The sequence below is a fragment of the Netta rufina genome, assembly GCF_964035555.1.
Source record: "Netta rufina genome assembly, chromosome: 14".
Classification (NCBI taxonomy): domain Eukaryota; kingdom Metazoa; phylum Chordata; class Aves; order Anseriformes; family Anatidae; genus Netta; species Netta rufina.
In genome coordinates this window covers 11,677,869-11,701,836 of record NC_140137.1, presented here as the reverse complement: position 1 = coordinate 11,701,836, position 23,968 = coordinate 11,677,869, and the positions used below count along the sequence as shown (strand labels likewise).

The following is a 23,968-nucleotide window of genomic DNA, read 5'->3' as shown; positions in this document are numbered from 1 at the left end:
CACGGGCATGCCAGCCTGGTTCTCCTAGTGACAGCTGAGAGCACAGAACAGCTTGAAGGTAACAGATTCAAAAAAAATAGGGCTATAAGAACAAAATACAGAGAAGGACCTGACACTCAGAGACTGGAGAAGGTGCTGCTACACCCAGAAAGTGTTCGGTGTCGGTCACTGGTATATTGTGTACCCAGCTAGAGCGCTGGGACATCTGGGCTGGATTTGGTGACAACGGTGATGGGAGGGGGACATTTTGCAGCCTCTCCCCACTCTGGGGATGCAGAACACACACGGTACCAGGTGGTGCTAATGGGGGACCTGCATCCTCCTTAGCTCTTCCCTCTAAACGTTCACTTCTTGAAGTAGTGTGCACAGAAAAACAAACATATGTGCCTGTGTGTGTGTCCTACCCCTCGGTGCACTGCAGCCTGTCGGCTCATGGGCAAAGGTTGAACACAGAAGTGTGTGTCCTGATGGCCTGTTCTTAATTAGCTAACATCCTCCTTGTGCATTCAAGGTGAACCGGCCGGTGGGTAAGGTGCAGATCTTCACTGCAGACCTGTCGGAGATACCACGGTGCAACTGTAAGCCAACGGACGAAAACCCCTGCGGCCTGGACTCTGAATGCATCAATCGCATGTTGCTCTACGAGTGCCACCCCCTGGTCTGCCCCGCAGGGGAGCGTTGTCAGAACCAGTGCTTCTCCAAGCGGCAGTATCCCGAGGTACAAATTTTCCGCACGCTGGCACGAGGCTGGGGCTTGCAAGCCAAAACAGACATCAGAAAGGTACGTGCTCTGCTTCTGCGTGCAGCTTTCTCTTGCCACTTCTCTCTTGCGCAGTGTCAGTTTTAATAGATTTGAGAAATCGTCTTCTGTAATTTGAAAGACTTTGTTGCTATAAAATGCTGTTCAGGAAAGAAATGGATTAATTTTTTACTATCCTACAAGCATGTTTTGGCTCAGCTAACTAAGAAAATGTTTCATGTTAATTTCCCACAGGATAAGAAAGATGATTGCATAATCTGTCAGTAAGGATGGTAGATGTTATGAATATACCAGAATGCTGACCTAAAAACTACTCAGAATTTTCGGATGGGGAACAGTGATTGCACCCATGCCCCCAGTTCTTGAATAGCGAGGCTCTTCTAGTATAAGTCTTGTATCACAAACTGAGACCAAATCTTGGCACTTACAAAAGAGTAATGTCTTAGAGATGGCTATAATTATTGCGGGGAGTAGTATCTGCAGGCAGTTGGAGTACTTGTATGCATATTTTAAATCCCGAGAGTAATTATTCTGTGTACACGCATCCATGCTGAATGAAGAAGGAAGAGCTTTCCAGCAAAGAGAACCCCAAAGCTAAGAAAGAGTGAAAAGACACAGAGGGCCATGGACAGCATAGTAGGAGAGGAATGTTTGAAAAAGGAGTAGAAGAGATAACAGGTGGTCAGGGAAGGCTTGATATCTGTGGGAAAAATGCAAGTCTATCCTGTTCAGGCTTTGCTGCCTGCTGTGATGTAGGTTAGAGGGTCTCTTTGCCATTTCATGCACCTTATATTTCACTTTTAACAGACGGTCTGGAAACAGCAAAGCTCAATTATTTAATGGAGGCACCTGTTGGCACCAATGGAGCAGAGCTGAGGTTCCCTGTAATGGGCTCTGTAGTACTTAGTGCAGGTGAACACCACAGATTTACTGCAGGAGCAGGTGCCCTGGGTGTTTCATTCTCAGCGTGGTTGGTCCCCCAAAGGATGTTGTTCCAGCTGGAAAGCAGTTACGCAGTGCCTTGAGCTTTGCAGAAAATAACTAAGCTTGTGATTTACTTCATGCTGTCCCTGAGTGTTAACTCTGTCTATGGTTGTTGCTTTATTTAATTTATTTCAAGTCACTTGTTTCTGTGTGTAAAATGGATTTGTAATGCAGGGCTCTTATTGAAACCATAGGTCACACCGACTACAAAGCACAGAGGAAGATTATGGAAAAAAATTCCAGAAAGGAAACAGGAACTAAGTTTTAGCACAAAGATGGATGTCCCTCCATCTCAGAGGGAATTTGTCATATCTTATCAGCCTGTTTTCTCTGTGGCAGGGTGAATTTGTTAATGAGTATGTTGGGGAGCTAATTGATGAAGAGGAGTGCCGAGCCCGAATCCGCTATGCTCAGGAGCACGACATCACCAATTTCTACATGTTGACACTGGATAAGGTATGTGGAAGGAACTTCTCTTGTCAGAAGCCTAGCCAGAAGTAAAATGATTGCAAGGTAGGCATGATAGTGCTCTTCTCCAGCAAGTAAAAAGGTGCTGAGAGACACTGATGAGCTGGTCTGCATTTCCACTTGTGGAAGTGAAGACTGAAAGAACGGCCATAATGTGCCATGGAGAAGTTTCAGATTGGATCTTAAGATCAGGAGCAAAGTATGAACCAGCTTCCTTGGTGTTTATTCAGCCCTGACATTACAGAGAGTGCTAACTTCCCAGCAAGCAGTGGTAGTGCTTTCATGGCTGCTCAGGAGGCTGTGCCCCTTATAAGATGATGATGATATTGGGCAGGAGTCTGTATCGCTGCATGTTCTGCCAGGTCTGATCAGAGACATCAGTGTGGAAACTGATCAGCCATCTGTTGATTGTCCAGGCAACAGAGCGACTGCCACCTGCACTTAACACTTGGTTAAAACCTGTTTGCATACTCAGGTGCTTTGCGAGATGTCCTGATGTCCAGAGACCAGATGTCTTGGGTGTTGCGCTTGTCACTACTGAAAAAGACTTCATTGGCACACTGGTACCTCTGCTGCAATGGCTTGAGTGGGCTGTGGCAGTTATTAAACGTGCTTTTTTGCAATTCCAGGATCGAATCATTGACGCTGGCCCAAAGGGCAATTACGCTCGGTTCATGAACCACTGCTGCCAGCCAAACTGTGAGACTCAGAAATGGTGTGTGAATGGTGATACTCGGGTTGGGCTCTTCGCAATTGTAAATATCAAAGCTGGTAAGGAACCCCATTCTGTCAGTACCTGCAGTTAAAAGCTTGGGAACCTTTCTGTAAGGAAAGGAGGGGAGAGGAGGGTATGTAGCTCACTTGGGGAGATGCTTAATTTTTCTGTTTCCACACTTAATTTCTCGTAATTTCACATCAGCTACAACATCAGCACTGCCATAGTGGAACATAAACATCCGTGCTATAAATGGAGGTTCATAGATTTAATTTATAGGACCAAGAAATGGAACTAAGCATCCTACAGTATGGGACAGAACGCCCTTTTTGGCTGTAGGATATTGGAGGAGAGTGAGGTTACACATAATTCTCAATTCACACAAATCGATGTGGAGAAGAATATTTGGTACCCTTCTGTAGTTGGGACAGTCATTTGTGTTGTTTTATTTCAAAAGTGCTTTTACTCCAGCAGTAGCAATAAGGCATTCTGCCACAGAGTTTGTTACAACTTCTTTGGGTTTTAATCTGCTTTTGTGCCAGGGACTGAGCTGACTTTCAACTACAATCTGGAATGTTTGGGAAATGGAAAGACAGTTTGCAAATGTGGTGCTCCAAATTGCAGTGGCTTCCTAGGAGTGCGGCCAAAGGTATGATGCCTCCCTTAAGCTTTTGTTCTTCCAAATGACCTTTTTGCGTAGATGTGGTGCATTTGTTGCAGAGATTTTGGGAAGGGTAGTCCACTTTCAGCATGGTTGTGAGAACACTGCTTGAATTGAGATGAATATTCAAATTACTGTTCTGGGAGTGCAGATCTGGGGTCTGAATTCACTGAAGAAGTGCTCCAACCAAAGAGTAAATAAAAGTGTTCTTTCAGAATTTTCTGCTCGTTATCATGGCAATTTCAGTCATGCTAGAGCAGCAAAAGATAGACACGGGAAAGAGTTATGTTGGACGACCAGGAAACCTCTGCTCAGCCCATTTCCCTACATGAAGACCTAAGTAAATTGTGAGAACGCATGGGAGGCCAGCAAACTCACATTCCTTTAGCTCCAAGTTCCCTTAGAGCTAGAAGGCTTCTGCATCACTATCTTTAATTAGAATGCAATGAGCAAGTTCCCAGATTTTCCATTCTCTTGTTTAAGTGATTCAAGTGTACATATCAGACAGGAATAATACATTTGACACGTCTGTAGTAGAAAAATCACTACATTTGAGAACTCACTGACTTTGGAGAGCTGTGTTTTGTAACTGCAGTGTCGCAGTAACAGGAATTGATTTCCGATACCTTCTTGTGAGCTGGTTCTCACTGGGAAAAGGAAACAACAGAAGCATTTGGCCCAGTTCCCAGCTGTCACCAGCTAAATCTGTCTCAGCTGTTGGTTTGTTTCAAGAGCTTCACCAAATCAGTCTGTAATCCTTCTGCTCTGGCATGTCGATACCGGCAGCTTACCCACAGTTAAGGGTTAAAAGCTCCAGCAGAATGGTTGTTAAGCCCTGCCAATATATAGGGTAGGTTTGCGAATTTCCCAGAGAGCTTAGTTCTGCAGACAAATTAACTTATGAAAAAACGATGTCTTCAGAGGTTGACAGATGAGTTGAATTATACATCTGGTGTGTTTAGTTCTTTTTTGGTTGTGATTTAAAGTTCAATTTCTTTTGTGCTGCTCCTGTGTTATACATGGCTCAACTACTGTCATTTTTGCCCTGAAGTTACAGGTTGCATGATGGAAATCAGAGAAAGGTGCCCTTAAATTGGCATTAATGTTCCATTGTGGTGACTGAGGTGATTTCATCTTGATGAGGTGGGCTAGGAAACAATACCCAAGCAAACAATACCTTGGTGGTATTTTTTAGTCTAATTCATGCAACAAAAGATGCATTTTTCAAGATTCCTGAAGATACAGCAAGACAAAACTTCAATGATTATATACTCAAGTTAACTCTTAAAAGTGACCTTTTTAACTAGGAATTCAGAAGAAAGCTCTGGAGTCTGATGTACTGCAGTAGAAAAGTCAGAAATGCTAGAATTGCTTAGATATTCAAATTAACTGTGAAATGTTTTCTTTGTTCTCCTTGTAATTAAGTGCTAGGTGGTGAGAATAGGTGAGATAGTTTAGGTATGGTCATCAGACTGATTTGATTTCAGTCACCTGGGTGATTTCATTATCTGCATTTACAATGATAAGAAAGGCCTGACCTGTCCCTACTGTTAGTGGAAATGATGGTATGAAATCAGAAATACCTGTATGTGAAGGGGAAGCAAACATCAAGGTATGTAACACCCTCATGACAGGGCTACTGGATAGTCCTGCAGAATTCTTAAATTGTAGCTCTGGAGACAAAGCTTTTAAAAAGACGTTGGTTTTATCTTGAGAGAAGGATGACAAAAATAGTGCCTAATGTTTATGCAGAATAAAGGCGTGCAAAAACCACCTCACAAGCTCCGTCTCAGCATGCAGAGATGTTCCACATGCAGAACACGCATTTGGACATAAAGAATAGGTGGAAAATGGGATAAAATTTAGCGTGTGTCAGTTTATATAAACTAAATTGGTAGTTCTTTGATACTGTCATTATCTGCGTGAACCTGAGTGTTTGGTACAATGGGAGGCTTATCCTGGGGAGGATCAGTGCAGGGGATTAGGAGGACCTGGCTTGAAAGGGTGTGGTTGTGGGACATTGAAAGAGGAAGCCTTAGGCTAGGGAAAAGAGCATTTAGGCCGTTTAGATGCCAATCTTGGGACCAATTGTGGTTATTCCATTACTGCCTGTAAGACAGATGTTGGAAGCAAGGGAACTTAAGTGTTCTGATAACACAAAGGTGTCTGGTGCCATCAGCATGGAGACAGTTGGGCAATTGCAAAGTACTGGAAATGGGCTGAAATTCAGTGATTCAGTACTCCAGGGTATACCTGGAGGGTAATAGAAACAAAGTTACAGTAAGGTCATCAATGGAAGTAATGTGGTGGAGAGGGAGCCGCGGTGGTGTTCAGCCCATGACTGTGAGCTGCTGTAGCGATGCAGCTGTGAACAAGGAAATGCAGTCAGGGTGCTCTGTAACACCAAGAGGTATTCATGGCACTGTACGTGGCCCTGGGAGACATCATCCAGAGCAGTGTCCGTAGTTCTGTAACTTGTGTTCGGGAGAAATGAACTCGAGAGAGGCAGAAGAAAGCCATTAGGAAGATTGGGGGTGAAGACAGAAAGTGTTGGCTTGTGAAAAGGAGGGAGAAGCCTGGTGGTTACTTCAGGGAGGGAGAGTGACATCTGTGGGAAGAGAACAGTGTTCACACCAGAACAGGTTGAAACTGATCACAAATAAACTCAGGCTGAAAATGACGATGGGGGTGAGAAACACTAAAAGTCCAGGAAGGCCTGGGGAGAGGTTCCTGTGAGGGACAGGGTCATGGGGAGACAGACCCAACTGCTTTGACTGAGGCATCTGTGAGAGGTGGCACAACCCCATGGCACCAGGCAGGCCTTGGCTCCTCGCCCTGCTGCTGCTAATTGCACACACTGCATGTTGAGCCAGGCTTTGGTGTGGGGCTTCAGGACTCTTTCCTCAAAAATGAGAATTCATTCAACCAATTCGTTCGATTTACTCGAATGAATTGGTTGCCAAACACTAAGAACCACCATAGAGGTACTTTATGTGCTCAGGTGTAGCTGGCAGTGGGATGTTTGATCGCATCCCGTGGGGCAGTCACAGGGCTGGCAGTTTTCTGTGCTGTATCAGGAAGAGGAAGGATGTCGGGGGCTGTGTTAACGCGTTGTCTCACCCCGCAGAGCCAGCCCACCCTCACCGAGGAGAAGTCCAAGAAGATGAAGAGACGGCCGCAGATGAAGCGCAGGTCTCAGGCGGAGGTGATGAAGGAACGGGAGGACGAGTGCTTCAGCTGCGGGGACGGAGGGCAGCTGGTTTCTTGTAAGAAGCCAGGCTGCCCCAAAGTGTACCACGCCGACTGCCTCAACCTGACCAAGAGGCCCGCAGGTCAGTGCAGCCCGGCTGGGCTCTGCTGGGGGAGCAGGACAGGGCACGGGCTCCCAGGCACTGCTCTCTTCACAGCCTCTGCAAATGGGAGAGATTTTTCTCTCTTTAACAGGCCTCATGGCCCTGCTTTGTGCCATGCTGTGGCTGCAGGCACGTTGGTTACTGACCCGTCCTTGGGGCCTGGCAGAGAGCAGGCCCAGCAAGAGTCAGTTCCTGCTGGCTTTCCAAAGCTGCAGAGGACTGAGTGAAAAGAATGAGGAGGAGAAGCACTGGTGGAAAATGGCAGTTAAACAAGAAGAATGTGCTACATGTCTTAACTAGCCACCAGTCCTTTGTTAAGGAAGGAAACAGTATCAAAGAATCTCCTAGTTAGTGGTGAAATGAGGGCAAAAAAATAAAGTACAAAGTTAAAAAAAATCCCCTAAGTACTTGTAGTTGTATGTGGAGAAAGAAACAGGCAACCTGGATGAGTGGTGAAATGGTTTCTAGTTTGTTAGTAACTCAGGAGTAAATAACATCTATTAGAGGAAAAAGCTTAAATTGCACTTAAGTCTTACAGGAGTTGGTTGAGGGGAATGTTTCCTCTGTTCCAATAATTTTTGGTTACTGCAGGAGTTCATGGGACCTTCAATGAGCGTTTAGGTTTAATTGATACTCAGAAAGCAAAAAGTGTGACCTGAGTCTCGGTTAGCCTGACAAGGGATCAAGTACTGTAGAATTAAATGGTAAGAATATAACCAATGCCAGATAAGTTTTTGAAGTAGAATACCTCAGTAAAACACTCAAGTAGGCTTGATGAAATTATAAATTCAGTTAATAAAGGGAATTGCATTGAAGTAATTGGTTTAGGGAGTTGTAACACTTCTGATTTAATACTGTAAGCATCATCATTATTAGAAATCCTCTCTGAACACACCTGAGGCAGGCTGGGAAGAGTGTAACCAGGTCTCTGAAGCCACCTGTCAGGAGAGTGGCTGCAGCAGGGCTTCTACTGGAGCTCCGCAGGGAGTCAGAGCTCAGCATCCAACACCTTCAGCTGTGACTCACAGAACATAGACAAGTGCTAGCAGCGTATTCTGTAGATAGCAGAAAGTGTGTGTGTGTGTGAAGGTTTGGGGAGAATTATGTATTTATACAGAATAGCTTGGGTTGAGCACTGAACAAATGTGATGTAAAAGCCTGCAAGGAGCACAGGTCCTTCCTGTGGAAACAATAACTGAGGGTGAGAGCGTCCTAAACATCACCTTTCTATTCTCATTTTTTCTGTGCTAAGACAGGACATTCAAACATCCTGGCAGGCTTTCTCATGCTTTAGATTCTTCTTTATTGGAGGTTTTAGCATTTAGCCTGTTCTCTGGGTTTCCATTTGAAAAGCTTCTCCTAAGAGACTGAAGTGAAAAAACAATGGGTTGCCACCTCCCCGCTATCCATTCTTTTGCATACTGGAGGACTCTTATCTCCTAAGTGCATTTCCAGATGAAATGAGCAGCCTTTCCTTGCAGCTCTTATTTTTCTAAAAATTATTATTCTTGGTGTGTTCTGGAATGTGTCCCATTTCCCTTCGTATTTTTTTTTTTTGTTAACTCTGGTAACATGTATTTTTAACAGTATTGCAACTGAGATTGTGCTAAACTGACAGAACAGAATATTATTTTGTGCTTTACATAAAATTTGTCAGGAAATGAGATCTGACTTGCTTAGCAAAAATACCTTTATATTCAGTTTGTGATTTGCCCTATCATCCTTGCGTCGTGTTGTCTTGATCTTCTTCACATATTTATTCTATTTCTTCCTCCTACAATCCTTCTTTGCCTGGCTCTTGCTTTACTTAATTGCACCTTGTTGGTACAAGAGCATTTGTCCGGTTTATCGATACCAAATGAATTCTGAGCCTGTCTAAGCAGATTCCTGCAGTTCCTCCCAGGACTGCGCAGATAACCACGAGGCTGTAAGAGTACTTGGTGTATTCTGCTTCCAGAAATGAAAATTAAAATATAGGCTAAATTAGGCTCCTGAAGCACCTCATTTGAGAAGTCCCCTCGCTTTGCCAGAAGACCACTAATAGCTGGTTTTGAGAACAATTTTCAGCCTTTTGTAACCCTTTTACCATTTTTATACATAGGCAGTTATTTTCCTAGCTTGTTCCTTGGAATATATATACATGTATACAGGACATCAAAGGTTTGTCTCTTTTTTACTTCAAATATTTCTTCTGTCATGGGCATTGCTGTTAAGTAATTGGAATTTCCTGCTTGTTTGCATGTTACTAATGGTGCGATCCTGCTTCCAGGAGCTCCTCAGCTCTGGGCTGTCTCTGGAGAGACGGTTATTCATTAGCCTTTTTATCCTGTCAGAGACCATTAGAGTGGGTTTGATACGATTTACCCATCCTGAAACACACTGACACTTCTTGACTGACTTTATTTTCCGTCTGCACAAGCGACCTCTTAAATAATTCCAGAATCTTTCCGCTGGTCAAAGTGAGTGTTCAGAGCGACTGCTCTCTGCTCAGCAGCATTGCACCACGAGAGCTCGCCCTGCCCTGCGGTGCGAAGGGGCTCTGTGCACACCAACGGGGAGCAGTGATATAACCCACGCTGCAGCACCGCGAGCCTGAGACAGGGGAGAACACATGTAATTTTAAACAACCCTGCCCCGAAAATGATGTCAAGAAACTGGAAAAGGCACACAGAATCTGTGTGCATATTTAAGACCAGAACAGAAGCCTTGGACTGGCTTCAAAGGAGGGGAAAAACTGACTGCGTGTTTTCTTCAGCCCAGGGGGAAAAGCAGCAGGAGAGGGGGGGAGTGGAAAGCTGATGTTGCACAACAGCACCAGGAGATGACCACAGCTGCTCAGCGCGGTGCTGCAGCCTGCCAGCCTCTCTGCAAAAGAGCTGGTAGCAAAAACCACGGGTGTGTGGGCTTGGTTCAGAGAGGTGGGAAGTGCTCTGCTGGTGCCCACGGCTGCCCTCTGTCGCTGCTTGTGCAGATGCCCGTGGCTGTGCTCAAGGCGCCGGGGGGCTGCCATGCAAGGAGCTGCTCTTTGCAGCAGGATGAGGAGCCAGGGGGAACACAGGGCACTGAGGGGAGCACAGAGGCAGAAGAGAGAGTCTTTGGAAAGGCAGCCACACTGATCCCCTGGGGAGAGGGCAGAGCCTCTGCCTCGTGTGCCCTGGGTACAAGTGGTTCCTCGGGGCCTTAAAGCTGATGAGAAGCTTTTGGCAGAGACAGCAGCAGCCTTGGCTGAGGGGAGCAGGGAGGTGGACCAGTGAGATCCAGCTTCAAGTGAAGGAAACAATCTCTCTGCTGTCATGCTGACTTGCTTATTTATTTTCCTCCATGATGGCGTTGATATTGGTGGTGAAAAGATTCCGTGTGGGCACTGAGCTGCTCAGGGCGCAGCTTGGCTTTACGATAAGAAGCGTTTTTATCGTGTCCGTGCACAGGGTTAAAGATGTCTTTGGGTATGGAGACAAGAGAAACCTACTCCCTGATGTCTTCTGCTCTCTGAGCACTACTTTGTGATAAACAGGAAGGGAGGATGTTGGCCCAGAACTAAACAAAGACTTAAGACGAACCTGAAATATCTGCTTAAAGTCTGTTGGGTGTATTCTGCGCAGATACTGTTGCTCTCATCTGGAAACAGGAGACACAGAGAAGTACAAGCTGGGGCTGTCTTCTTTTCCCTAGGGACCCGTACTGGTTTGTGTCATACTGGAGCCAGATGGACTTTCGGTCTGACCTGGCAGAGCTTGTGTTTGTTGCAGTTATGATTTCCCTTGTTGCTTCCAAGGATGCAGATTCTTGTTAGCTGCCCTTCTAGCCTAGGAGCTATGGCAGGATCTGAGAAGAACATGCAGAATTGCATCGGAGTCTTACAGGGGCGTTCCCTCTTGCCCTCAAACTCTTTGCAGCGGGCCCCTTTATCTTCCCTTTATACCACTCCTAAGTTCTGTCTTTTCTCCTGTGTTTGTGCTGCAGGAAAATGGGAGTGCCCGTGGCATCAGTGTGACATGTGTGGTAAGGAAGCGGCTTCCTTCTGCGAGATGTGCCCCAGATCCTTCTGCAAGCAGCACCGGGAAGGCATGCTCTTCATCTCCAAGCTGGATGGACGCTTGTGCTGCACAGAGCACGATCCCTGCGGCCCTAACCCCCTAGAGCCAGGAGAAATCCGTGAGTACGTGCCTCCCATGGGAGCACTGACTAACGGCGATGACCCCCAGCCGGCAGAGCAGCCGCCTGCAGACACAGACCTGAGCGTTCAGCCTTTGGACAGGCTACCTCAGCCTCCGGCCTTCAAACTGCAGTCCCCAGAAAAGCCCCCCGCCACCCTAGCGCTGCGGCTGCCGCCGTCAGACAAGCCCCCCACCACCCTAGCCCTGAGGCTGCAGCCCTCAAACAAGCCCCCCACCACCCTGGCCCTGCGGCTGCCCCCGCCAGACAAACCGCCCGCCGCCCTGGCGCTGAGACTGCCGCCCTCCAACAAACCCCCCACCACCTTGTCGCTGAGGCTGAAGCCGTCCAACAAACCCCCCACCACCCTTTCCCTCCGGCTGCAGCCCTCGGACAAACCTCCCACCACCCTCTCGCTCCGCCTGCAGCCGTCGGACAGGCCCCAGGCTGCCCTGTCCCTGAGGCTGCAGTCGGAGAAGCAGCCCATCATCGTCGCGCTGAAACCTCAGCAGCCCGACAAACCTCCCGCCAACGCCGTGCTCTGGCCGCTGGACGAGGCTTCCAGCGACGCCTCGCAGCCTCCTCTGCCCAGCAAATCTCCGGGCAGCCCCCAGTCGTCGGACGAGGCGCTCGGTCCTGCCGCTGCCCTGCAGCTCCAGCTGTCGGACGAGCCTCCTGCCGCCGCTGAGGTTTTGGAGCTAGCGGACAAGTCGCTCGGCGACAGCGGCACCCAGCAGCCCGAGCTGCTGGATGAGTTTCCGACAAAATGCCTGCACCCTCAGCTGGCGGACAGACTTCTCGCCACGGCGGGGACCCTGCAGGCACAGCCCGTGGACGAGGCTCCTGTGGCCGATCAGCCTCAGCTGCTGAGCAAAGCTGCTGCCCAGAGTCTGCAGCCTCAGCCCGTGGAGAAAGCTCCCAGCTCCGTGGTGCAACACGCCCCGGCACCGGAGGAGGTTCCCAGCCCTGGGGTGCTGTGGCCTCTGCCCGTTGAAAACGCCCCCAGCTCCCCGGTCTCACGGATCCTGCCCACGGAGAAGGTTTCTGGACTGGGGGGGGCCGCGGCCTCCACCTCCGGAGAAGGCTTCCTTCTCCGGGGCAGCGCGGGTTTTGGCCACGGAGAAGGCTCCCGGCTCCGGGACACCCCATCCCCTGCCTGCAGAGAAGCCTCCTGCCTTGGGGATGCCGCGGATCCTGCCCACAGACAAGGCTCCCAGCTTAGGGCTGCCACGTCCGCTGCCCCTGGAGAAGCCCCACGGCTCCCGCTCGCCCCACGTCCTGCCCATGGAGAAGGCTCTGGGTTCGGGGGCCCTGCGGATCCCCGTCACACAGAAAGCTCTGAGCCCCGGCGTGCTGCGGCCCCTGCCCCCGGAGAAGGCTCCCGATGCCGGGGCGCTGCGGGTCCTGCCTCCAGAGAAAGCTCCGAGCTCCGGGGCCGTTCGGCCTCAGCTCCTGGAGAGGCCCCTGGCTCTTACGGCCCCGTGGCCTCAGGCCTCAGACAAGCTGGCTGCCGCCGTGGCTCCTCGGCCCCAAGTTTTGGAGAAGCCCCCGGCCGCATCGGCCCCGAGGCTGCTGCTGTCGGAGAAGGCGCTGCGGCCCGTCGACCAGAACGCCCAGCCCAAGGAGAGGGCAGCGCCCGCCGCGGAGCTCAACCCCCAGCAGAAGGAGAGGACCCTGTTAGCCGGCGAGCAGATCTCCTGGTCGGTCGGGAAGGCGGTGCCACACGTCGGACAGTTACCTTGGCCCACGGAGAAGCTCCAGACACACGAGCAAAGCCACTGGCCTGCCGCCAAAGCCCTGACGCCTGCCGAGCAGTCACCCCGGACAGCAGAGAAGCTACCGGAGCCGACCCTGCAGCCTGTCTGGGAAGTGGCCTCAGCCCCCGCCGAGCAAACCCCTTGGACATCAGAGAGATTGCGTGCGTTCGAGCAGACCCCCCGGCCTGCCAGGGAAGCGCCGGTGCCCCCGGAGCAGACGCAGTGGATTGTCACAAACATTCAGACTCTTGACCAGATTTCTTGGCTGGCTGGAAAAGTACATACTCCTCGGGGGCAGGACCCTTTGCCTGAACAGAACGCAGCGCTAGCCCGTAACCAGGATTCTGTCTGTCACGAATTGGCTGACTCAGAGCCAAAGTGAGGTCGGTGAACATGGGAGGCAGGTTTCAGTCTTTTAATGTTTAGGGAGGGGGATTCTTTGTTTTGTTTTCTTTATTCACTTCCCTGAGCCCAGCCCCTAACCCATGCACATCCCATCCATATTCTCTCGTGACGTGAGCAAGGACATTCACTTTCAGTCTGAGTGTGGCCCAGCCAAAGGGAGAGAGCATCCGTGAGCTTTTCCTCTTCCTTTTGCGAATGGTAAAGCTGAAATAAAGAGTCCACTCTGGGTAAAACCTCAAATTCCACTGAAATGGTCACATTACTGATCCAGCGTGTTCAAGCTCCAGGTCCAATTCTTGGGCAGGTTCCCGCGTACAGCGAGGGGCCTCGCCCTTGCTAACTGTATTTAGAGGAAGCAGATCCGTCAGGCTGCCCCGGGATCGGAGAGGTTTCAGGGCTCGGATGGCGAGCAGCCAGGCGCGTACTCTCTTGCCGACCTCTGTGGAGGCAGGGGAGGGGTTCATCTGTCTGCCCTGCGGGGTTTTGCTTTGCGAGGTTCTGTCCGTGTGTCCACCGGGACGTGCTGCGTGCGCGGCGCGCCAGGGACAGGCGTGGTGCCGGCTGTTAGGAGAGGAGCCTCCCGCACCCGCTCGCTGCGGTTTTCTCCAGCGATGGGCAGGATCCGCGGAGGCTCCTCGATACAAAGCTGCGACTGCCCAGGCCCCAGGAGCGGGGAATCTGAAGGAGGTCAGGGAACAAGAAAGATCTTGGAAGAAGCCATCTGGCGGGTTTTTCCTTCTCGTGTCTTCACCCTTTAGCGCGGGACACGTGGCGTGCGTCCTGCCAACACCCAGACCTGTAAAGCAGCAGTAGCAGAGGCAGGCAGAGGGACTTCCCCCGGTGCTGTGCTGGTGTCGGTGCTCCCCTTGACGTTTCCATCCAGTCTCTCGGTGACTCGTGCCGGCACCGTGAGCCAGCAGCCTCGCGTGGTCTTTTCTCCCCTTGCCTCGGACGCGTTCAGGACGTGCTCGCATCCCACCAGGTCTTCCCGGCAGCGTGGGGCGTTGCAGAGCTGCGGTCGGAGCCTGTCGTTGACTTTGCAGCGCGGAGGCGAGGGTGCTGTGTGTGTTCAGGACCCGTTCTGCACCTTCCCCCTCGGGTAGCTTCCAGCTTCGCTCACCTACAACCAAAGGAGACTTGAATTAACTGGACTGTGTCGGTGTGCGTGTGTGTGTGTGCGCGTGTGTGTCCTTCCGACCCAATCGTAGTTCTCACACTGGAACACGGGGCTCGAGCAGCTGGCTGGCTTCTTTCCTCTTCGCCCTTTTCCGGCTGAGGAGCCCTTTTGCCACCCGGTGGGTGTCCAGCCTGCTGCGAGCAGCTCGCCCCAGCGTTGGGGCAGAAGCTGGGGTAAGCCCCAGAGGAGCGGAGCGGCGTCTCGCAGCGGGTGCCGTGCGCCAGCGCTGCCCGTGCAGGCAGGAGGAGGACGAGCGGCACAGTGCAGTCAGCACCCTGCTTGAGGACACGTTGCTGGCCCGGCCGTTCTCCCACCACCTTTCCTCTGTTTTTTCTGAGCTCTGCTGATCGGGGTACCACAGCCTCAGATCTCAGTGCCCGCCACCAGGTTTTTGTGTGGTGCCGGAGACCCCCCTCCCTCGGGGGCAGAGGTGCAGGACCCTCCCCAGACAGAGCTTGGCTCCGGGCTGACCCTTTCCTTCTGACCTGGGAGCGCATCCCTGGGCTCGCAGGTGCTTGCTCGCTGCTCTTGGAGCTTTGCTGTTTTCTACGAAGGGAGGCAGGCGCATGTACCAAGACAAATCCCGATCCGTTCTCCTTTCCTTATGTGTGCACCCCAGGACAACGTCCTGCTGTAAAGGCCGGGTGTGCTGGGCACTGGGGGCGTTACCCGTGCTGCAGTGCATCTCTTCTAGTCCGCATCATTTCAGATCCTTTGTAGAATAGCTAGCGACTTCAAAAAAAAAAAAAAAAAAAAGCTTTACGGCTTATGGAAACTTACTGATTAATGATGTTTTTTCCGGGAAGACTGGCAGGTCAGTTCCTGCTCGCTGCTGAAACTGGGGAAGTGCAAGCAGCTTGTGTTTCTGCGTGACTCCTGCACAAAGGGAATCAGGACAACTCCTCAGAGCCGTTGAGAGAGAAGGTAATCTAAGGGCATTTAACTTTTTTAAACAAAAAAATAAAATAAAATAAAAATGGTAATGAGTTTCAGTATATTAAGTATTTATCATGTGTGAGAAGGAAAATAAACCTCGAATTCACATTTATAGGCCTTCCCATGAGCTGGACGTAGTCATGTAGAGTATATAAGTAGGGTCAGCTCCGTGCCAGCCGCCCAGCCAGCTCCAGCTGTAACAGAGAGGTGTCTGCGCTGCTCTGCCCAGCTCCGCTTTGCGTCGTCACGTGCTAACTAGCTACTCGTTTCATGAAAATTAAACTGTGAATATTTTTGGTGCAGGCTTTTTTAAATCTGTAAAATGGAGAAGTTCTCAGTGAGTTCTCGTAAGTGCAGGTTTGAAAAATCACTTCTGTAAATCGTGTGCTCAAACAGTAGGGTGAGGTTGACGGCAGCAGAAGCCTTTCACACAGCACGTGGGTTATCCGAAAGCTTGTTCTGAGCAGTGACCGTGGGTAGAACTGTTGCATGGCATTTCAAACCCACAGCCTTATACCTTGCATCTGACCGTACCCCACCTCTCTTCACTCCCTTCATGCCTTTTCTGCAAAGATCCAGGTTTCTGACCTGCTCCCTTCCACTTACATGTTGGAAAGCCGACTCCAACGAGCTGCTCTTCCCTCCCAGCCCTTGTGGGAATTCTCTGCCAGACCAGGAGGGCTTCTGAGATGTGCGCTGGGCTCTGTGCGTGCTCGTGGCCTGAGGTGGGGAGGTCAGTCCATGAAGTCCTGCTGCTCCCAGCTCTGCCTTCACCTGGGGTGAGCAGCTTCGGGCAGTGACACCCCCACAGAGAAAACATGGGCTGCTTCAGCGCTCGGGTGGCAGCTGGTGGCACAGCCTTGGAGCAGGAGAGGTGTGTACCGAAGCAGTTTGGTTCATTTTCTGCCTTGTATAGTTCAGCCAGTTTGAATCACAGATTCTGTTGATGCAGAGGAGGGCGGCAGGTAACTCGTACCCCTGGTGGGCTGCTCGTGCAAGGCTGGCGGTGGCCGAGGGCGGCAGCTGTGGCACCTTGGTGGTGTGTTGGCGTGCTCCGATCAGCAGGTGAATCGAGGGCAGTTGTGATCCTCGTTCAGAGCAGCTTCCCTTTCCCTGGCATCTCGGGGAGGCTCACGTGAGCTTCCAGCAGCAGTCCCCTGGTAGGAACGGCTCTCCCTTCCCGGTGGGGAAAGGGCTGAAAGCCTTCACAGCTTCCAGCCTGCTTCTCCTGGCGGCGTGCTTGCTGCTGGGGTGGGCTGCCCCTGCTCTGAACACTGTGCTGGGGTCACTGTCCGTGGCCTCAGCCCCACGGCACGGCTCAGGTCAGTGCCCCACCACAAGCAGGAGAGTCCCAGTTCCCCTCTGCTGGTGGAGGAGCTCTTCTGGTGGGTACCAGCAAGGTGATGGGCCTCGTGTGGGAAGAGATCACCAAGGGATAATCCCCTACCCTGTACCTTCTGATGCTGACTAGCTCACGGTAGCTTTCTTTATTGCTGTTCACAAGCTAAAACTTTTTTCCTATTTAAAAAAAAAAAAAAAAAAGAAAACAACAGAGATTCACTTCTGTGCACAAACTCCAGGCATTGCTGTGGGTGCATGCGTTACGATTGGGGTTAAACCCACCCCCCTACAGGCACAGGGCTTTAAGATGGGATCAGATACCTGGTTAAACCTAAAGAGCAGGCACTATTAAGGCGAGATGTGGGCTTAGGGTGCCAGAGGAGCTTCAGCTGTGTTTCACGGGAAGAAGGACGACGAGCAGCAGCCCTAACCCCAACGCATCGTCAGCTGCTCGCAGCGGGTGCTGCAGCAGGGCGGAGGCGAGGCCGTTTGAGGAACCTCAGACCTTCAACACCTTCTGTTCTATTTTTAATTTCAGCCTTAAACTTCTGATTTTGCTTGATGTTTGGAATAACCGTAATTGTAACCTGCTTGTAATGTGCTTTGCCCTAAATTCCCGATGAGTCTTTTCAGCCTTCGCCAGCGAGCGAATGTCAAAGCAAAGTGGCAAAACGTGCAGCTACTCCGAAAGGAAGCGACAGAGCCCGCCACCCGGGTCCGGCGAGGGCTCGCGCCGTGGTTTGATCACCCCAAATTAGCTTTGTGCTAATTACTCCCCCGCGGTAGTGGCAACGCAGACGGGGGCGCTTGCAGCTGAGGTCTGGCTGGCGGCGGCTCGGGGCTCCCAGGGGCTGGGAGATGGGGCGCGGGGTTTGGGGACCTGGCTTTAGGGGCACCTGGCTGGCGTGGTGGCAGCAGGGTGCGGTGCCCTCGGTCAGCACGGGTGGGGAAACGCCTCCAAAATCCATCCCAGCCGAGCGAGGCAGCGGGACAGCGTGCGCGGGCTGGGGCAGCGGCGGTGACGGACAGTCCCTACAGCACTGAATCTACCTCCTAGGGAAATCTGAGAAATGGGTGTTGCTATGTCCTATTTCAAGGTAAAGTTTTAATCAGTTTGCCCTCGGCTAAGCTCTTGGGCTATCGTGGTGCTATTGTAAAACGTTGGCAGCTTAGCACAGTAGGGCTGGACTCACGGCTCCTAGCCCGCGGGCTGAACCCCGTCCCCAAGCAGCTGGGGGCTGGGCTGCGGTGCCTGCGACCCAAACGGGACAAGGCACGTCTCCTGCGCCCGGGGAGACGGGGTTCCTTTGCTTTGTGGTGGTTTTGAGACCCAAACCAGCCGTGCCAGTGGGCCCTGTGAGCGTAGAGAGCGAGTGGAGCCACGTGAAGCAAGCCAGGCGTCCGCTACCTGCATGTTCTGTGTGTCCGTTTGGTACTGAGCTGGTTTCAGTTTTTGTTTTTTTCTGATGTTTCCGAGTTGTTGACTTCAAGGAACTGGGTTTTGTGTATTTTTTTTTTTTTTTTTTTTTTAAAGACACTGGGAACTTGTTTAAAAGCAGAAGCAGCAGCACCGGGAGGCTCGAGGTGGAGCGTGGCTGGAGCCGAGGGCGGCCCCAGGCGATGTGCAGGGACGAGGGCAGGGCGCTTTGTGCTGGCCTGGGGGGAGCAGGGTGCTGGGGGCACGCTCCCCACCCCTCCCCTCTCCCTGCCAAGGGCACGTTACACCCCGATAACCCACAGCACTGCGTTCACTGCCCCGCCAGCCCGCTCCCCTCCGAGACACCAAGAATAACGCACCCGGTCCCAAGCAGCCTCTGCCATCCTCCGGTGCCACGCGCCCTGGGTTGGGGTCCTGGGGAGGGTGGCCTGGCCCCGAGGGGACCTACCTGGGTGTGCAGGGGGCTGCCGGGGAACGAAGCTGTGCCCGCTCCCCCTCCTTTGCTGCCAGGGAGGGGACGGGTGGCGTGGGGACTCCCTGAGGCCAGGACACTGCCCCGTGCCACCCGCTGGGGGTGTCCTGCCTGGGGTCCCCTCCTCGGGCTTCACCGAAGGAAATCGTGGCTGGAACGGGGGGTGCCCGGCCCGGGGGGGGCTCCGGGGGGCCGCAGGGTCACTCAGAGCTGTCCAGGTCGCGTCTGTCGGTTCTAAGCGGGAGTGCCAGAGCGGGTGAGAGAAACCTACATATTTCCAGCATGTATATTATTTTTAGAAGAGGGAGAGGGGAGAGTCTTGGACCATTGATTACTTTCATTTTGCTCCCCTTAGACTGTTGGCTGTGTATGTGAAACTTATAATGAAAAGAGGGTTGCCCTGCCCAGGTGCTCCCAGAACATGTACTGTAATTCTTTGTATATAGAAGAAAAATTACTGTAAAGTAAAGTTTAACTTTACTCTCGATGTCCTCCTGTGTTTTGTCTTGCTGAGGGGGCAGGGGGCAGCTTGGGGGGGGGGGCCCAGCCCTGCTGCGATGCCGACCGTGGGCACCGGGCACCCGGGGTGGGGACGGGAGAGCCCCGTGGGCACCGTGGGTGGGAGGCACCTCGAGCTCACCCAGGGCACAAACCTGGTGCAGTGACCCCGTGCCCCACGGCAGGGACAGGGCAAGCCAGGACAAAGCCTCGGGACGCATCCTGGGCAGAAGTCAGGCTGCAGAGCGGGCGCAGCAGGTCGGGCAGGCCCCGGGAGCTGCTGAGGAGTGCAGAGGGCGCAGGAGCTCGGCCCCGGGTGCAGGGACGGGATCGGACCCCAAGCCCGTTCTCAGACCACAATGCATTTTATTTACATTGCACACCTCGGGAGGAGACACTTAAATAATCTGCGAAGAATCAGGCGCTGGTTCGAGAGAATAAGTTAGGGGCTGCTGCTGGGGCTCGGAGAAGCAGCTCCTGCGGGTACGGGGTCAGGGGGGCAGCGACCCCGCAGCTCCTCACGCCGCAGGAACCTTCCAGCCCCACGCAGCTCTGCACGCCGAGTCCGGGGAAGGGAGCAAGTCCTTGGGGCCACGCTCCCTTTGCGCGCCGCGGACGGCTCGTGCAGCTAAAATACAGCAAGTAAAAAAACGGGAGGAGTCCAGCGAGCGCCGGCCGGCCGCCCCGCAGCAGCGATTCCCTTCGGGCACGAGGCCTCAGTGGTGGCAGCAGCTGTAGAAGTAGGTGCTGCTCTTCTGGGCCAGGTCGACGCCTTTCTCCTCTGGAAGAGAGCGGAGGAGGAGGAGGAGGAGGCTGCTGACACGTCCACACCGCGATGACAAACGGAGCCCAGAGCTCACAGCCCCCCCTAAATCCCCAAAAAATCCCAAGCAGGGTCCGCATCTGGCTCCTCCTGCCCCCTGCCTGGGGTGAGGGGACAGGGGGACACCATGCACGGGGACCGTCCTCAACAGCATGGCACGAACCCAGCACAGAGCCCGGGGGGGGAGCAGAGCCCCAGGACCCCCGCAGCGTCCCTCCCCTCCACCCTCCCCGTGGGACCCCCGGCGCCGGGCGCTTGGCAGGGCCCTGCCCACTCACCTGTCATCACCTGGAAGGCGGTGAAGTGGACGTAGTCCTCGGCCACCTTCTGGAACAACTCATCTGCGGGGGGGACACGGGGGCTGCGTGGGTGCCAGCAGCCCCCCCAGACCCCGCACAGCCACCCACCAGCCCCACACGAGGGGCACCGCCACGGCACGGGCGCTACTCACCCACGCTCTGCCCGGTCTTGCTGGAGGTCTCGAAGAGCTCTGCCTTCACCTCTGAAACGAGGAGCGGGGTCAGTGCTGCGGGACGTGCCCCCGGGGCTCGGCTCTCCCCGGCTCACCCCTCAGCTGTGCCCGCTGGCCGGGACCCAGGGCACGGCCCCGCGGAGCTCCCGGCCCAGCTGGCAGCGGCCCCAGCCCGCGGGTCGGGACGTGCCGTGCTCGGGGAGGCTCCTGGCAGAGCCGAGGCCCTGCCACCGCCGCGCGGGGAGCCCCGGTACCGGCACCGGGGGATCGGTCAGGGCAGCGGGGAGGCAGCGGGGCCGTACCATCGGCGTAGTCCTGAGCGTCGTGGAAATCGACCGCTCGTGTCCGGGGGTCGTCCTCCAGCAGGTCGCTCTTGGTGCCGCACAGGTAGATCCGGCAGCCCTGGGGCCGTGGCAGGGGGGAGGCGGTGAGCACCGGGTACCACCCAAAAACCACCCCAAATCACCCCAAAACGGGGCCCGTCCCCGTATTTATTTACCTCCTCGCAGTTCTGCAGCTCGTTCACCCAGAACTTGGCCCGCTGGAAGCTGCTGCTGTTGGTGAGGTCTGGGGGAGAGGGATCAGGCCCTGCCCCGGGCCCCCCACGTCCCCCCCACGTCCCCCCGGTACCGTGACCCCCGTCCCCCGGCCGCTCCCCTCCCCGTGCCCGTACCGTAGCAGACGATGGCAGCCCGTGCCCCGCGGTAGTAGATGCGGCTCATGGCCTCGTAGCGCTCCGAGCCGGCCGTGTCCTGCGGGGGGACAGCAGAGGGGGGTCATTTTGGGGCTGGAGGGGGGGTCCCGGTACCGGGGGGGGGGTGTCTGGGGGTGGCCGCGGGCCCTGCGCTCACCCAGATGCCCAGGGTCACCGCCTGGTCCCCCACCGCCATCACCTTCGCCACGAAGGCGGCACCGATGGTCTGCAAGAGAAATGGGGGGGGGACGGGGATTTTGGGGGGGGCACGGTGGGGATCGGCCCGGTGAGGGGCACAACGGGAACCGGGACGGGGACAGGGAGGGGAACGGGGGTGGGGACACCGGGGGGACATGGCGAGGACACCCGGCTCGGGGTTGGGAACCGGGGGGGGGACACCGGGGGGACACGAGGGGGGCAGTCCCGGGGGGGGGGGGACGAGCATGGGGACGGGAACCGGGGCGGGCACACGGGGCGGGGGGGGGGGGGGAACCCGGGACGGGGACGCGGCGGGGACCACTGGGGACCACCGGGAGCCCGGAGCGGGGCGGGGACAGCGGGGAGCGGACGGCGGGGACCCGGCGGGGAGGCTCCGAGCGGTGTGGGGGGGGGGTCCCGGTGTCCGGGGGGGGGTTCCCGGTGCCTCACGTTCTGGTAGGGCCCGGCTCGGAAGCGGCGGTGCGCGCAGCGCTCCACCAGGCTGCTCTTGCCCGCGCCCTCCTGGCCCAGCAGCACCACCTTGGCGTCCACCCGCCGCCCGCTCATCCTGCCCGCGCCGGGGGGGGGGCGGGGCTACCGGGAGAAAGGGGGCGTGGCTACCGGGGGGGAAAAGGGGGCGGGGTTTGTTTCGCTCGCGCGCGCGCGCCCCGCGCACCGGGAGGAAGGGGGCGGGGCTTCCAGGCGGAAGTACGTGCGCCGAGCGAAGGCGGAAGTGCGCGGCGGCGCGGCGGGGCGGAGGCCGCATGGCGGCCGCCCAGCGGGCCCGGGCCGCAGCGGGGGAGGAGGGGGCGTAGAGCGGCCCATGGGGAAGTACTGCGCCAGCCTGGGCGTCCTCAAGGGGCCCTGGGACCAGGTCTTCGCCGCCTTCTGGCAGCGCTACCCCAACCCCTACAGGTGCGCAGCGCCCCCCCACCTCCCCTCCCCCCCTCCCGGTACCCCCCCGGTTCCCCTCCCACCCCTCTCACCCCCCCCCCCGTTGATCCGCATCCCCCCCCGGGGGGTGCCCGGAGCCCCTCGGAGCTCCCTGCCCGGTGCCCTCAAAGAGGCTCCGGGCCCCCCGGTGCCCCCCTGACCGCCCTCCCCGTGTCCTCCCCGCAGCAAACATGTCCTGACCGAGGACATCGTGCACCGGGAGGTGACGGCCGACCACAAGCTGCTCTCCCGGCGCCTCCTGACCAAGACCAACCGGATGCCGCGCTGGGCTGAGCGCTTCTTCCCGGCCAACGTCGCCCACTCCGTCTACATCCTGGAGGACTCGATCGTGGACCCCAAGAACCGAACCATGACCACCTTCACCTGGAACATCAACCACGCGCGCCTCATGGTGGGTGCGGGCGGGCAGGGCGGCGGGTGTGGGGGTGCTCCCAGGCAGCGCTGACGGCCAGGGTTGTGCCCGCAGGTGGTGGAGGAGCGCTGCGTCTACCGGGTGAACCCGGAGAACAGCAACTGGACCGAGGTCAAGCGGGAGGCCTGGGTCTCTTCCAGCCTCTTTGGCGTCTCGCGGGCTGTCCAGGTGAGTGCTGCCCACAGCCCCTGCTTTGCCCCGCTATTTGGGGAGGTTTTAGTGCTGCTGTTTCTTCCTGCTGTGCTCTCCCTCTGTCCTGTGCTGTTTTTCTCCCACACCCCTCACAAGCTCTCAGGAAGCCCCAAACCACCCACCCCAAGCAGTGTAACTCCTGCGAGGCACTGGGGGTTTGGTCAGGCTGGGACAGCGCCCCGCATGCAGCCCCTCTGTATGAGCAGGGGTCCGGGCCTGCACCCTCACAGGTTCTTCTGTTGCAGGAGTTTGGTCTGGCGAGGTTCAAAAGCAACGTGACCAAGAGTACCAAGGGATTTGAATACGTGCTAGCAAAAATGCAAGGTGAGCACCTGAGAGGGGAGGCTGCGCCTGACTGGGATGGGTGTCTGGGCATTACAGGTCATGTTGGCATCACGCCAGTCGATGGACAGGCCACAGCTTGAGCTAAACTGACCGTGAAATCCTCGTCTTTGCCCCAAGGGCACTGCCTGCTCTTCCAGAGCGGAGCATGCAGGCAGCGAGTCCAGGCTGTGCCGAGGCCTGCAGGGAGGCTGGGCAGGGGTGGAGCTGAGGCGGGCGGGGGAAGCAGCAGGGCAGCAGTCACGTGCCCGCAGCTTGCTGCGACGTGCCGCGATGCACACGGGTTGGGAACACAGGGTTCTGCTTCTCCCTGCACGGGGCGGGGGCAGAGATTGGGCTCAGACAGCTCGCAGCAGCCAGGGCAGGGTTAGCCGGGGCTGGGGATAACGATTTGTTGTTACAGGAGAAGCTCCGTCCAAAACGCTGGTGGAGACGGCCAAGGAAGCAACCGAGAAAGCCAAGGAGACGGCTCTGGCTGCCACGGAGAAAGCCAAGGACCTGGCGAGTAAGGCGGCCACCAAGAAGAAGCAGTACGTGTGAGGGGCCAGGCACAGGCAAGGGTCGGGCTGCACCACCGCAGGTGGGAGCCTCCTTAGATTTTATATTTTTAAACAAACCGTACTAGTCTGACAATCAGCTGCTGGTAGATCCTTTCCAAGATGTAATTATCATTAAAAAGTCGACTTCCACCTCTGACCTGGCCTGGGGCTGGCCTGTCTGGCGCAGAGCTGGGCTCCGGGAAGTGCAAGAATAGCCGTGAG

At 55.0% G+C, this 23,968-nt stretch overlaps 3 protein-coding genes across 3 annotated transcripts in view; 2 read left to right on the top strand and 1 right to left on the bottom strand.

Moving 5' to 3' along the window:
- The window catches only part of NSD1 (nuclear receptor binding SET domain protein 1), a 58,454-nt gene extending 40,861 nt beyond the window's left edge, over positions 1-17,593 (top strand). The window contains 7 exon segments of the mRNA XM_084295303.1: positions 512-781; positions 2,084-2,200; positions 2,842-2,983; positions 3,470-3,576; positions 6,716-6,920; positions 10,905-12,148; positions 12,150-17,593. Of these exon segments, the coding sequence (XP_084151429.1) occupies positions 512-781; positions 2,084-2,200; positions 2,842-2,983; positions 3,470-3,576; positions 6,716-6,920; positions 10,905-12,148; positions 12,150-13,235 (3,171 nt within the window). The 3' untranslated portion in view covers positions 13,236-17,593.
- A 1,882-nt stretch (positions 17,594-19,475) lies between these two features.
- RAB24 (RAB24, member RAS oncogene family) lies at positions 19,476-21,895 on the bottom strand. The gene is made up of 8 exons (XM_084295094.1): positions 21,758-21,895; positions 21,267-21,335; positions 21,089-21,167; positions 20,915-20,982; positions 20,718-20,817; positions 20,395-20,445; positions 20,222-20,284; positions 19,476-19,901 (listed from the first exon to the last, which is right to left on the bottom strand). The coding sequence occupies exons 1-8, from the start codon at positions 21,872-21,874 to the stop codon at positions 19,837-19,839; spliced, it is 612 nt and encodes a 203-aa protein (XP_084151220.1). The 5' UTR covers positions 21,875-21,895; the 3' UTR covers positions 19,476-19,836.
- Positions 21,896-22,021: 126 nt separating this feature from the next.
- On the top strand, positions 22,022-23,903 carry PRELID1 (PRELI domain containing 1). The gene is made up of 5 exons (XM_084295538.1): positions 22,022-22,222; positions 22,427-22,652; positions 22,728-22,841; positions 23,111-23,189; positions 23,611-23,903. The coding sequence occupies exons 1-5, from the start codon at positions 22,131-22,133 to the stop codon at positions 23,745-23,747; spliced, it is 648 nt and encodes a 215-aa protein (XP_084151664.1). The 5' UTR covers positions 22,022-22,130; the 3' UTR covers positions 23,748-23,903.
- Positions 23,904-23,968: the final 65 nt, after the last annotated feature.